At 40.6% G+C, this 13,842-nt stretch overlaps 1 protein-coding gene across 1 annotated transcript; it reads left to right on the top strand.

The window, feature by feature from the left end:
* The first annotated feature begins 1,212 nt into the window (after positions 1–1,212).
* LOC139447709 (uncharacterized) lies at positions 1,213–10,711 on the top strand. The gene is made up of 5 exons (XM_071229160.1): positions 1,213–1,519; positions 2,863–2,908; positions 6,300–6,363; positions 7,423–7,590; positions 10,613–10,711. The coding sequence occupies exons 1-5, from the start codon at positions 1,213–1,215 to the stop codon at positions 10,709–10,711; spliced, it is 684 nt and encodes a 227-aa protein (XP_071085261.1).
* Positions 10,712–13,842: the final 3,131 nt, after the last annotated feature.

Below are 13,842 nucleotides of genomic sequence, written 5' to 3'. Positions count from 1 at the left end.
CTAAGTTACAATTGATGGCTCACCTTAAAAAAAACCACCTGTTTATCGTTGAATATAAAAAAAGATCAGTAACTTTCATGGGAACTCTAATCTGCTATGCCATGATGTCGTCCTTGAATGCGATAATGTCATAAACAATGGGCGACGTAATAAGTGATATCACCTTGTTCACAGAATGTCCTCATAAATATTGATCAAAACTTCATAACACATTTGGAGAATACAAATTGCAGGGAGAGTTACATGCCCCTTATGGGGACTAATGCTGCACAAGAAGGAAATGTAACACAAATAGAAGAACGAAGTGTAAGTGAATCCATGAAGTTACTTTCGTGCCAAATAGACATTTTGAATCGAACGATAAACGAAACTCTATCAACAGTGGACAAAAACATTTCATAAACCCCATTAATATGCATAACAGGAGAGCAGTGGTAACTCTAAAAGTATTTGGAACTATTTGAAGTTTTGTTATGTAGCCTGAAATGCAATAAAACATGTATGTCTGTCTGTCAATACAAATGGCACGTGTCTTCTTCTTTCAGTTTATGAAAAATTCAGATGGCTTAGTTTTTAAAACATTTTAACTCGAAGATAGCAGCACACTCCCTTCCAGTTAACATTAATGCACGAGTACCGCAACATACCGGAATGTTCATAGATATACTGCTGGTAGGAATTATCTGTATCTCCATGACGCCCATGACATGATAATCATCGTATCAATGAATGCATCTATGACAGAAAATAATCTCTAGCAGGTAAGTGTATAATCAGCAAATTGAGACACCAACTCTTTACAACAGTATAGTGCATTTCTCAAATAAGTATTAACAATGATAGATCCAATAGATTGTCAAATATTTGAACAAGCACAACGAGGTTTCCTACCTGTTTTGACCTGATTGTGCTTTTAGGGCAATATAATGGTCATTGTGACTTGCAGTGGTCACTCCCCCAGAGCCGTATCTTTCCAAAATATTGGCCATTGCGGCATTATCCTCTCAGTGGTCTCTCCCCTGAACCGCCCACAGTAAACTGATTCGTTAAAACTACATGCTACCTAAATATTGATTAGAACCTATTTACAAATGGTAAAGGAACCAGTCATGTTTAAGGATGGCTCAACAGCTGATATTGAGCGGCAGATGCATCCTATCACACAGTCGACACAGATTGACAGTCAAAGAAGTTTGTTCTAAATCCATCAAAATGGTTCTGTCTTTTCCCTGTCACGAGGTTGTTTTGTGCCTGTGCGCGGTGTTTGCGTCATCTGAGCGAATCAGTGGAACTTACTTCAAACGAAGAGAAGTTTTTATGAATAAGATAATTCAGACCGATGCACATTGCCGTGCGCGGGTTGGTAGTAGATTAGATTGTGGAACCTACTGTAACCAGTTCAACAGATCAATCAGTTTCTTCTATAATAGGGTGAACCAGGATTGTGTCTGTCCACGAATCACTCCAGTCACCAGCGACCTTGTACCTGCACCGGGCTATGCTTTGTACAGCACGAAAGGTAAATCTGCCCTTTGGAATATCGTAAACTTTATTTGTCTCAATCAAAAACAAAATGAGAAATCAAGCTGTGGATGACAACAAAATGGAAGAGCCTCAAGTTATCAGCTGGGTGTGAATATATGTCAGAATAATACTGAAACATATCAAATTCATTATTATATTTTTGTGAGCCCCTTTGTCCAATTTCATTTTAATGTCCAGTTATATTTTTTAAGGGAGAACCACACTGAACTGCCTCAATTTCATTTGTGATCCTGAACCGTATGTTGGCTGCAATAATATTCATCTTTTTGAGACTGATGCACCTAGCTCAGCATGGTATGTACCGCCGTCATATAGCCGGAATATTGCTGCATGCGGCGATAAACAACAAACAAACATGGTATATTTTATTAATTTCATCTATCGTTATATGTTCATCTTTACTCCATGAAATGGCTGTATTGCACAATGTTGGAACTTAGTTAATGTTTATAACAGGTGAAAGAGCAGAACCTGCAGTGGAATATTTCTAAAGTAACAGGTGTTTCACAATGAATGGGAATCAATATATTTTTCAAATGTGGTCAGGATTTGGTTGCATGCACTCCGTGTTTGAGCCCGTGTAGCTGTCTTGAGCCTCATTGCAAGAAGAGGTAACCATGTTGCTAGGGAACGACTTATCCCCATGTCCACACTGATTGTAACGCCAAAGTAGATTTGTGAATAAATATCCACGCTGATGTTGACATAAATATCTTTTATTGACTTGGGAATTGCTGAAAGTTCAAAAGTGAAGTGATAGTTTTAAAAATACTGCTATTGTGCTTTCTGGTATATCGTTCGAAAGAAGTAATTCATTCCTGGCTGAAATACTTTCAACAACCAGTTTCACATCCTCCACCTACAGAAGGGTACAACCTGAGGCAAACGGGTTGCCGCCCTTAGTATCCTCGTACGACTAGCTTGGGATGCTTGGGGCAATTTTAATCCTGGGTAGTACAAAATGGAATGCAAATGGAGATGCTACTTCAAATGATAAAACTAAGATTGGCTCACACATTTCCTTCTTGTTGACCATTCAGATAAAATGGCAAGTCGGGGTACATGCTGGCGACATTTCATGTTCTACCTATCGCTCTTTAGTATGTGGGCTGGTGAAGTGAGATTTCTGATTTTAGTTGACACAAACCCCCATTACATAATGTCCATACAAATAAGGGGAAATGAAATGGGGTTTAACTTCTCGATCATGATTATTGCACTCATATAACACGTGCATGATCGTTAGACGATGATACTTTAAATATTAACACACATACTCATATGTATCCCAATATTGTACTTTTTGTTACTCGACAGGCTACCTCGAATTGGGCGTGGCAAATGTCACACATCGTGAAACAAGGTAAGTTCTGATTGTTTTTCATAGAACGTTAGCCTATTTGGTATACTGTGAAGTTGTTCGCTCACATAATCTTAATAGTATATACGAGTCCTGCACAGGCTAAACGTGGGATAACCTGGCGATATCAAAACAGTCTAACTTAGTGGTTGAATCGTTAACGCATCACTTCGAAAACTCAGATTCGATATGAGAACACAGTTTCTGGTGTCCCCCTGATGTGACAGACCTTGGATATTGCTTTAAATCCAACTCACTCGCTCACTATATACCCCCGTGGGGACCCGGAGTAAAGAAGAATGTGTCATCAACCCCCATTGTTGGTTGTAAAAGGCGACCGAATTGGGCAACCTGTTTGACGTGGGTTGCGCCCCTGTGTCGATGGAGGACGGGATTCTGGTGGTTGAGGACACTGGAGCCAGGAACAGGTGTTACTTTTGCCTAACACAACTAAACACCTGGACGGGTGGTAGAATAATGTTCATCATAACAATGCCCTTTCATTATAAAACATTATTTTTGCCTCGAGTACTATGGCCCATGAGCCACCGCCTTCCGGCAATCTGATTATATAGACCTCTGAATTCTGCTCCTAGGAACAATGTCATGGACCGAACCAGCCTGGCACTTCTTCCTAACGATATCTTTGCTTTTCATGTCTGTAGTTTCTGAAGTATGACACCTTTGTAGCCCTGATGTTTCAGCCTGGCTTCGGCTGCAACATCGTCCTTGTTGAAACTGGATGGGGAGTGGGGCGTAAGGGTGTTGAATTCTATTATTACACCATGTCTACACACACAATCTGGTTCATCAAAGAATAACAAACGTAGACACACTGACTGCATGTCATCTGACGATGAAGCTGCTTAATACTGTTTCTTGGCCTCGGTTTATAGTCATTGCATCTGCTGATGGCAATCCATTAAACTTAAACCCATTTGCTATTTCTAAGGGCATTGAAGGTGCCTACGGAGTAGTCAAAATGTTACGCGCTTTCGTAGCGGTTGAATGTGCGAACAGACAGCAATATGTTAACTTGCATCGATTACAGAAGTGTGTTCACATCGAGGTTTTGTTTTCCCTGCACACGACACTGAACTCCTGTCAGGGTATCATTAGGGATTATGCTCGTTGTCTCGCTGACATGAGCGATGAAGAGATTGTGGCTGAACGAAAAGACCAAGGTGTTACTGGTGTAAAGCGTTTCACTAACAACTTGAAACCAACAAACACTTACTTGTTCACCTTTGATCTGCAAAAGATTCCAAAGTTCTTCAAAGCTGGCTACTTTAACATCAGAGTGGAGGTATATGTGCCAAATCCACTCCGATGCTTCAAGTGTAAACAAATTGGCCATGGTGCTCAGTTCTGCACTCGCAAACTGTCTGTGTTCATTGTGATGGAACTCATGAGACCTCCGACTGCATAACTGACTCCATCAAATGTCCAAACTGCGAAGGTCCCATGGACCCTAGCATGGTGATCTCTCTTCAGTGGCTGGCGATCTATAGCTCATTTTTATCTTGTACTGTTTCGTATGATGTTATATTTTTATTGCTAACTACTAGTTTTAGACATCATCTGTGATAAATGTAGTTATTTTACTGTCCTTCGTCGACAGGTTTTTATTTGGTATAAATATGTGTATTATTAATATACTTCTCGTCACGATATGGCTGAAATACTGCCGATGTGACGTTAAATCTTAACTCACTCACTCACTGCGAAGGTGACCATGTCGCTTCATCCAAAGTGTTCGCAATTTATGGCCGTGAGTCTAAAATTCTCAACATAAAATACCCCCAAAATCTGTCATATCATGAGGTAAATTAGTTCCAGTTCCATACCAAACTACAGCTGCCACAATCCCTTCTCCGGCACCTGGGAACAAAGTTCCTACCGTTTCAACGTGCTGCCAGACAACCTTATCTTGGGTGACTTGACAAGCAGATCACCCTTGATGATATCCCTCAAACACGTCAAGAATAGTCACAAATCTCTACGTCTGCTTCTCAGACCGATTACACATTCTAATGAACAAGAACCAAAAAAAGAAAATGAAAATGTCCAGGGCAATGCCAACTTGACTAACAAAGAGAAAAACATGAACAAATTAAGAAAAGGTGCCTTCTTCTTTGACATCCCCTATCAGCATCTCTCACACTCACACACACACACTCTCTCACACACACTCACACACACTCACACACACTCACTCACACACTCTCTCACACTCTCTCTCACACTCTCTCTCACACACTTTCTCACACACTTTCTCACACACTTTCTCTCTCTCTCACACACTCTCACACACTCTCTCTCACACTCTCTCTCACACTCTCTCTCACACTCACACTCACACTCACACACACACACACACACTCACACACACACACGCTTTTTTTAATGCAATAATCTTGGACGCGACGTTAAACCCCATTTCACTTCATCTCATCTCCTACGTCTAGGGCATTATCATAATAACCAGCGACACCGACCGTTGTGGTTTTTGTTTGCTTTGGTTTGTTGTTTAACGCCACACTCGGCAATATTACAGCTATATGACGGCGGTCTGTAAATAATGGAGTCTGGGACAGACAATCCACTGATTGACATCATGAGCATCGATCCACGCAATTGGGATCGATGACATGCTTCAACAAGTATGCGAGCCTGAAAATCCGATCCCGTTAGCCGCCTCTTACGACAGGCATAGTCACCTTTTACAGCAAGAATGGATTGCTGTACACCTATTCTACCCTGGATCTTCATGGATCCCGACCGTTGTCGGTAGTTCGGCTCTGCAATTTGCGGAATGTTTCGAGTCACATGATTAGACTGAAGCAAGTTATTATACAAACTTGTATATGAATCCTTCTTATTTCTGCATTTGGTTTTGGATAATCACAGGCTGAACCATAATCTGAATCTATAAACTAATAATTTAGTCGTGTTTTATTATGCTATTTGTCGGGGCACAAACAGCCCGTCAGTTGGACCTGTCCGAGGGTTTTCACTTTAAGGCACTGCATATCCCATTTTTATCAAACTTGAATAAAACACAATAATAGTCTGAAATTCGGCATCTTAGAAAAGTAATAAGCTTGCTCTATCCGTGTGTCTAGTGTAATAAAGTATAGTTTTGCCCTGAGCTATTATAAACCAAGCGTCGTCATGCTTCAACTATAATAGTTCAGGACAAAACTATACCTTATTCCACTATAATGGGGGTAAGGCAAATTGTATTACATAAATACAAGGCAGGTTATCGAAATGGGCCAGCGTCATTGTTTTTAACGTCAGTGTTATTCATTTGCAGTCACCGAATAAACCATTTTCCCCTACAACTTGGGATGAAGACTCAATCGTGAATGACATGTTTCTTATGTTCCAGTGGCATCCTGATGGTTTCAGCCCCAAATTGGTTCAGTTTTGATACGAATCCTCAATACATAACTGTAAGTAATTGCCCTGCATCCTCAATAGATATTCAATGCATTGGTGTCATGAGTCAAGATTTCTTTGATGTCTGTGCTAAGATTAGAAAAGATAACATCATATACATATTTATAATGTGTGTTATCACGCGGGTGTGTTTGAGGATGGTCAATATCCTGTAATAGGATTAGGAATGATACATTGTTTTTAACGAGCCTTGGCGAGCTTAATCTATTGTCTTGTTTCCTGATACAAGATACTTACCATCCCGACCCGTGAAGATTCAGGGGTAGAATAGGTCTTCAGCAACCCATGCTTGCCGTAAAAGGCGACTATGCTTGTCGTTAAAGGCGACTATGCTTGTCGTTAAAGGCGACTAACAGGATCGGGTGGTCAGGCTCGCTGACTTGGTTGATACGTGTCATCGATCCCAATTGCGTGGATCGATGCTCATGATATTAATCACTGGATTGTCTGGTCCATACTAGATTATTTACAGACCGCCGTCATATAGCTGACATATTCCTCAGTGCGGCGTAAAACAACCAACCAACCAACTACTTACCATCCCAAAATACACAGGCGTGATAACCTCTTTATCATATCATGGCATTCTTCCATTTTGTGATAGAAAAATCTCTGTCAATCTCTCTCAAACTTTACCTAAACATTGGAAGTTTAGGGAATATGGAAAATCAACACGCTTGGCAAGTGTTCTCGTTAAACTGTTAAGCAATTTATATCTCTAAAGTTGCCAAAACTTGCAATATATATTGTATAAATATATTGGAGATTGTAAATAATGGAGAATGGAGTCTGAAAAAGACAACCCAGTGATTGACACCTTGAGCATCGATCTACGCAAATGGGATACGATGACATGCCTCAAACAAGTAAGCGAGTCTGACCACCGGTTTCCGTTTGTTACCTCCTATGACAATCATGGGTTCCCGAAGATCAATTCTTACCTGTTTCATATATATATGTATATATTATATCTGTACAGTGCTTAAAAAATCATCAGGTTTGTGATAAATATCACATCTTACTAATCCCGAAACATTGCTTTGCTTTTGAAGTTTTATCTCGGTCGCCGACTTTACATTGATGAGATTCGCATCCCCCCTATAACAGTCAAGAGCTCATTGAAGATTGTTTGGTTCTACAATTCAAGGATTACAGAAGTTTGGGTTGCTGGGCATCCAGAGATCGTGACAAATGGAAACTTTTTCATTCCAGATGTTAAGGTATTTTTTCACATGAGCCATATAACTAATATTTTGTGAAATACGCAGCCAGACGGGGGAGGGTTGGTGGTGTGAAAACGACGGGGAAAAACTGATTGTTTTCCATTTTCTTTCTGGAAATAAGTCATTTCTCAAACAAATGATCGGACACCAACCTCAAAGTCAAGCCCCATGGAATGACTTGCAAATCATCTATTCACATCTGTAAGTCATCATCACTAGGACTATGTGTTGTTTCTTCAGTTTGTGCATTGTTATAGACAAACGTTGGACTAGAAAGCCAATATATATCTCATCTAGAAGTAATTGAGTAATTAACTTATTGTATTGAAACATACATGATCAGGATTACAATCATAAAAGGCAATACATTTGGTTGGTTTGTTGTTTAACGCCGCACTCAGCAATATTCCAGCTATATGACGGCGGTCTGTAAATATTAGAGTCTGGACCAGAGAATCCAGTGATTAAAATCATGAGCATCGATCCATGTAATTGGGATCGATGACATGTTCAACCAAGTCAGCGAGCTTGACCACCCGATCCTGTTAGTCGCCTTTTGCGACAAGCATAGTCACCTTTTACGGCAAGCATGGGTTGCTGAAGACCTATTCTACCCCGGAGTCTTCACGGGTCAAAGGCAATACAAATGAGGGTCAAATAAGTTGCAGCAGCAATGTAGAATAGGTCCTATTACATCGGTCAGTGCAATCACGAATGTCCAGAATTTGTCACAGTCGAATGTATACTCAACAACAAAAGTTCCTGTGACACCAATATTTTAGTGTATTTTTCAAACATGTAAAGGTTGGTTTTCAATATTGTAGTATATGTATGGAATCAAGTCACAAAACGCAACTGCTACAGAAAAGCATGCATTCCATACAAGCCTCATTCATTTCACTCCCCAAGAATGGGTATAAAAACATGTGCGTTAACGGGATTCCATATGCATTGTTTAGCGTCGTGCTGACAACAACCACTCAGAAAAACAACAAAATAACGCAATTATTCAACATTAGGAAATGAGCTTCTCTGAACCTTTTGTATGCTTGAGGCAGAAACAAGTCAACGTGGTGTTGCAAGACAATTTAACGTCCACAGAAACACCATTTATGGCAACGTTGGCAAAAGCCGAATGCAGTCAGAGACCATCCTCGGAGTGGCAGGTCACGCATAACCAGTAATCGACAAGACAACTGGATTCGAACAACACACCTACGAAATCGATTCCAGCCAGCAACAGTGACTGCAGAAGCATCCCTGGCCTTCGACGAATATCTTCACAAACCGTACGTCGTCGCCTCGGATGTGCAGGGATTGTAGCCAGAGGACGAGCCAGTCGTCCCATTTTGACAGGAAACCACCGTCAAGCACGTCTACGCTGGACGGCCATGCAGTGGGAACACGTTCTATTCACCGACGAGTCTCGTTTTCACCTCAGCCACAGCGATGGACGGATTCGAGTGTACCCGCGTCGAGGTGAACGTTACGTCAATCATTGTGTCATGGAAGAAGATCGGTTCGGTGGCGGCAGCGTTATGGTATTGGGTGGGATTACTTCAAGACAGAGGACCCGTTTGATAGCGGTAGAGGGAAATCTCAATGGACAGCGCTACCACGTGTTCCACACACACTCCAGGAACTTCGAAACATGCTCCAGCGGATATGGACAGATATCCCACGGAACTTTGTGCGACGCCTGGCCCATTCCATGAGACGAAGATGTGTTGCTTGCATCGCAACGAGAGGCTGGTTGGTTGGTTGGTTGTTTAACGCCGCACTCAGCAATATTCCAGTAATATCATGAGCATCGATCTACGCAATTGGGATCGATGACATGCATAAACCAAGCCAGCGAGCCTGACCACCCAATCCCGTTAGTCGCCTTTTACGACAAGCATAGTCACCTTTTACGGCAAGCATGGGTTGCTGAAGACCTATTCTACCCCGGAATCTTCACGGGTCGCTTGGAGAGGTGGACACACAGCCTATTGATTTGTAAATTGATATTTTGGCATGTCCATGTTATTTTAGGAAATCACGCTTTTTCTGAAGTCAGTATGGCAAATTAAACTATTCGAACACTTACAGGAGTCTTTTATCTGTTCCAAACCGAATCCGTTTCAGATTTGGTAAAAAAACATAACTTTGCAATAAATCTTATTCAATGTCACAGGAACTTTTGTTGTTCAGCAAATTATATGAAGCAGTGTCCTTTCTTGAATCGAAAAATCAGTGTCAGAAGCAGGCAATGCGACGATGTCATCCGATATTTATTCTGTCCTCACTGGACTAGTTGATACGATGCAAGTCCGTTGGGAGAAGACAATCCCCAAAGTTATATCGCCTTATTGAAAAGGTTGCCTTGTGAAGTATCTCGAAACGACAACAGTAAATAAAAACGACAAAACCCTTTATGCAAATTTAAAGATCTAAATATGAAACAGATAAGCCGGTGTCACTTGTCTCCTACATTTCTAGTTCATGTGGGTAAAGCGGTGGAAGGGAATTTGCTATTTGAAGATTTTTGAACGATATCAGATTGTTCCCGTGTATTTTTAGGTGAACAATTAAGCTCCTCACAGTCCTTTAGGAAGTGCTACCTGGAAGTTTTGAGAATAATGTAGTTTTTCCTCGAAGTTGATAACAGTAAACATAGTTGAACATAGCAGAGCTCTCTATTATACCGGGAGGGTAACGAGGGCCGGGACGGAGTTTGGACTGTAATCACTAAGGGAGGTCACTCCATTTTACGACCTGCTATGTGCATGCCACTTTATGAAATTATATGAGTGTTTGGTGTTCTGCATGATGATTTATGAACCACCTTAGAAGACGCTCCTACCTTTGCATTACCTGTCGTCAGAATGCCTGAGCTGGCAACGCTGATCAGGGTCGCTATAGTTTGTTTGAACACAGAAGAAAACCAAATAGTGTGAATATGACCATTTAACAGCAATCGCTTCACATTACAGAAATATCTTGTCCTTAACATTGAATTAACTATGTTTTTATCCAGAAGCTGCCCGACATTGTCACCAGCGTGATCCTAAAATTCCATGGAACCACAGCAGGATTTGTGGAAAGACAGAACTTCCTGATCCTTGCCCACGAATAGAGTTCACTTGTATTACTCAGCGCCTTTTTGCAAGAGACATTTTATTTGTTTTAAATGTCTCAAATGCAACGTCAACATAAATAAACAGGAGTATGAGGACCCATGACAATGCTACTGATGCATGATCATATTTGAATGTATGTCCAAACTGACCATTGCATTCCCTGTATCGACATTTGTTGTAACAGTGTCGCCACACTGATAGATGGATAGATCGATTTGACTATGTCTTGGGCCCGCGATTCTATCTTAGACGTCCTATTTTGACTAGTTGTAACAGTTTCGCCGCACTGTAAAACCTGGCATTTGTTCAACGGTATTAAGGAGCGACCCTGTAGTATGCTTAGTAAAATGATTGGTAAAAAAATGCATAATTATATTTGTCGTCTGGCACGTAACTAACGTTTTAATGAGTGAGTGAGTGAGTGAGTTTGGTTTTACGCCGCGTTTGGCAATATTCCATGTGTCCATTATGATTACGTGACGCGGGAAGTGCAACGGTAAAGGTAATGATAACTCAGTATACCATGTGCCCACCATTAACATGGCACATCCTGTAGTCTGACAAAGTACCAAATGATTCCGGGATAGAATAGGTCTTCAGCAACCCATACTTGCCGTAAAAGGTGACTATGCTTGTCGTAAAAGGCGACTAACGGGATCAGGTGGTCAGGCTTGCTGACGTGGTTGATGCATGTCATCGATCCCAATTGCGTGGATCGATGCTCATGATATTAATCACTGGATTGTCTGGTCCATACTCGATTATTTACAGACCGCCGTCATATAGCTAGAATATTGCAGAGTGCGGCGCTAAACAACAAAACAACAACAACCAAATGAGAGGACAGATCACACATTGAGAAATGTTATTCCACTTGGTCTAAAGCGCGTGTGAAAGCTGCGATCCAACTCTTCCCATTGGCGGTTTATTTGTTTAAAATCTATCGAAATAGTGGGCAAAGGAAGGCACTGTGTGTTATAGTGCCACGGGAATGCTATATATACACGTGGTGTGAGCTGTATATCAGTTTCATGTTGAAAGATTTAGCTGGTATGGTTCTTAGTGAGAGCAACTTGCGGCTATTGGATTTAAAAAAAATAGCGTTGGACAGTTGTGTTACCTCCATTTAATTATGCTGCCACTGCTAAATAAATCTGTGTAGGTGGCACCGAAACGTCTCTGGTAAATGGTGAACCCAGACTCTCCCGTCAGCTCAGTGCTTCATTGACTCGTTTCGGTTCTCCATCGCTGGCTAGGTGATATTCTGCGTGTTTGACACCACTGACGTCGCAGATTGATGATGATGATGATGATGATGATGACGTTGCGTCAAAACCACGTCTGTGTCAGGTCGTCCTGCTGCCTCGCGAATGCGCTTCTGCACTTTCCGGACAATCATCCTTCACAATCGTGGAATTACTGCTGATCATGTGTTTTGATTATTCCATTAAAACTTTATTAATCTGCTTTGTTAATCATAAGCTTTACATATCTTTTATGGGCTAATGTATGTTATAGTATGTATAGCAATGTCACCAATGCGTTTCTTTTTATGGAGGAGTACATGCACATAACCTTTGATGCTTGACGTTTAATCTTTTGATTTCCTACATTGAAATAAATTGGTTGTTGACACCTGCCTACCTATTTATGAATGAAAATTAAATGGTATTAGGTTAATGAGGTATTATATGTATTTATCATATATATATTATTTTTTTTAAATACAGTTATCAAAGCAATGTTGTATCGAAAGATATTATGTGATGTTCTTTGAATGATGGCCATGGTTCGACCACGAAGATCCGATTTTGATTCATTGTGGTCTAACCTATACTTAACTGGCATCTTAAAGACTGGAGCGGGTGATATGTCCTGTCGTTGCAGAGTCATGTTTCCACTGAAGAGTCGCAAACGATACACAAAACAAAATTCGGGACAACTTTCCGTATACATGTAGGTTGAGGGCTGAGTGCAAACCTCGAGTCTACTCTCCATTTATATTAGATTTTAATTCCCTTAACCTCAAATGTAAGTTTCAGATATTTTGGCGTCATTTTATGGAAAGGGGAGTATCATCAATTAACAGATTTTGGTATGACGGGGTCATGGGATCGAACATCGCTCATTGTGACGCAAAAGCTATGACATCTCAATATGCTGTAGAAAAAGCGTCAACTCTCAAGGTCCGTTAAACTTGCATACATTCTTTGTCGTTTTTTAAAATTTCTGATTGACCATTATTGACAACATTCTGCAACATGCTTAACGGATTTGGTCTTTCACGCCTGGCTGTTGGGTTATCTGACGCAGATTCTTTTCACTCATGAAACGAGAAAGTTATTGAAGACTTGCCCTCGTGCGGCACTAGGCCAATCTTTGAGCCATGTTGGACAGACGGTGAATGTTGTTTTCCTGTAGTGTGTGAAATTAATTTAAAAAATAGTTTAAAAAAGAGGCAATGAGAAACGTTTAGAATAAATAAAACAAACAAATCCCCCCCCCCCCCTTCTGTACCCCTCAAACTATTGTAATAATTATATTTTGACATGTTTACTTGGGGAAATATGAACAAAATAGTGCTTATATCTGAATGACACGTTAATCTAATTCATAAAATGCAAAACACATTGATGAATAAAATAACTTGCTGAGATACCATGTCGCAGTTTACCATAGATACCCTACTCAGTAACAGTAATACTGACTCCATGAAGACCAGTCCTTGTTTCATCCCCATAATGCCGAGCGCCAGGCAGGGTTACAACAAATACCACATGTTGAGGTTATTGATCGAAGTAACGACCTTCTCTCTCTGCAGAGACGCTCTATTCACTACATCGGGTCTACATATTTAATAACACCATGACTTACAGTTTCTCCGGTTATGAAAAGGTATATTTCTTATTTTTTCAGTGTGTCCGTCTATGCATGTTAAAAAATACATGTTTGATAGCTTTTTGTCAAAATTAATTTTATTTTGATCACGCTATGTTTGGTAATAATAGGCCTATTTTAACTGTACTTCATTTCACTCAAGATTACAAGACTCAACATGCTGAGGGTCAACAGAGATCAATATACAGTCAAGTCTTGTTAGTCCGACAATCGGCTTTATCCGACACTA

Source organism: Haliotis cracherodii, unplaced genomic scaffold (genome assembly GCF_022045235.1).
Source record: "Haliotis cracherodii isolate W230 unplaced genomic scaffold, xgHalCrac1.p SCAF_7, whole genome shotgun sequence".
Lineage (NCBI taxonomy): Eukaryota > Metazoa > Mollusca > Gastropoda > Lepetellida > Haliotidae > Haliotis > Haliotis cracherodii.
This window is presented reverse-complemented; position numbering and strand designations above follow the sequence as displayed.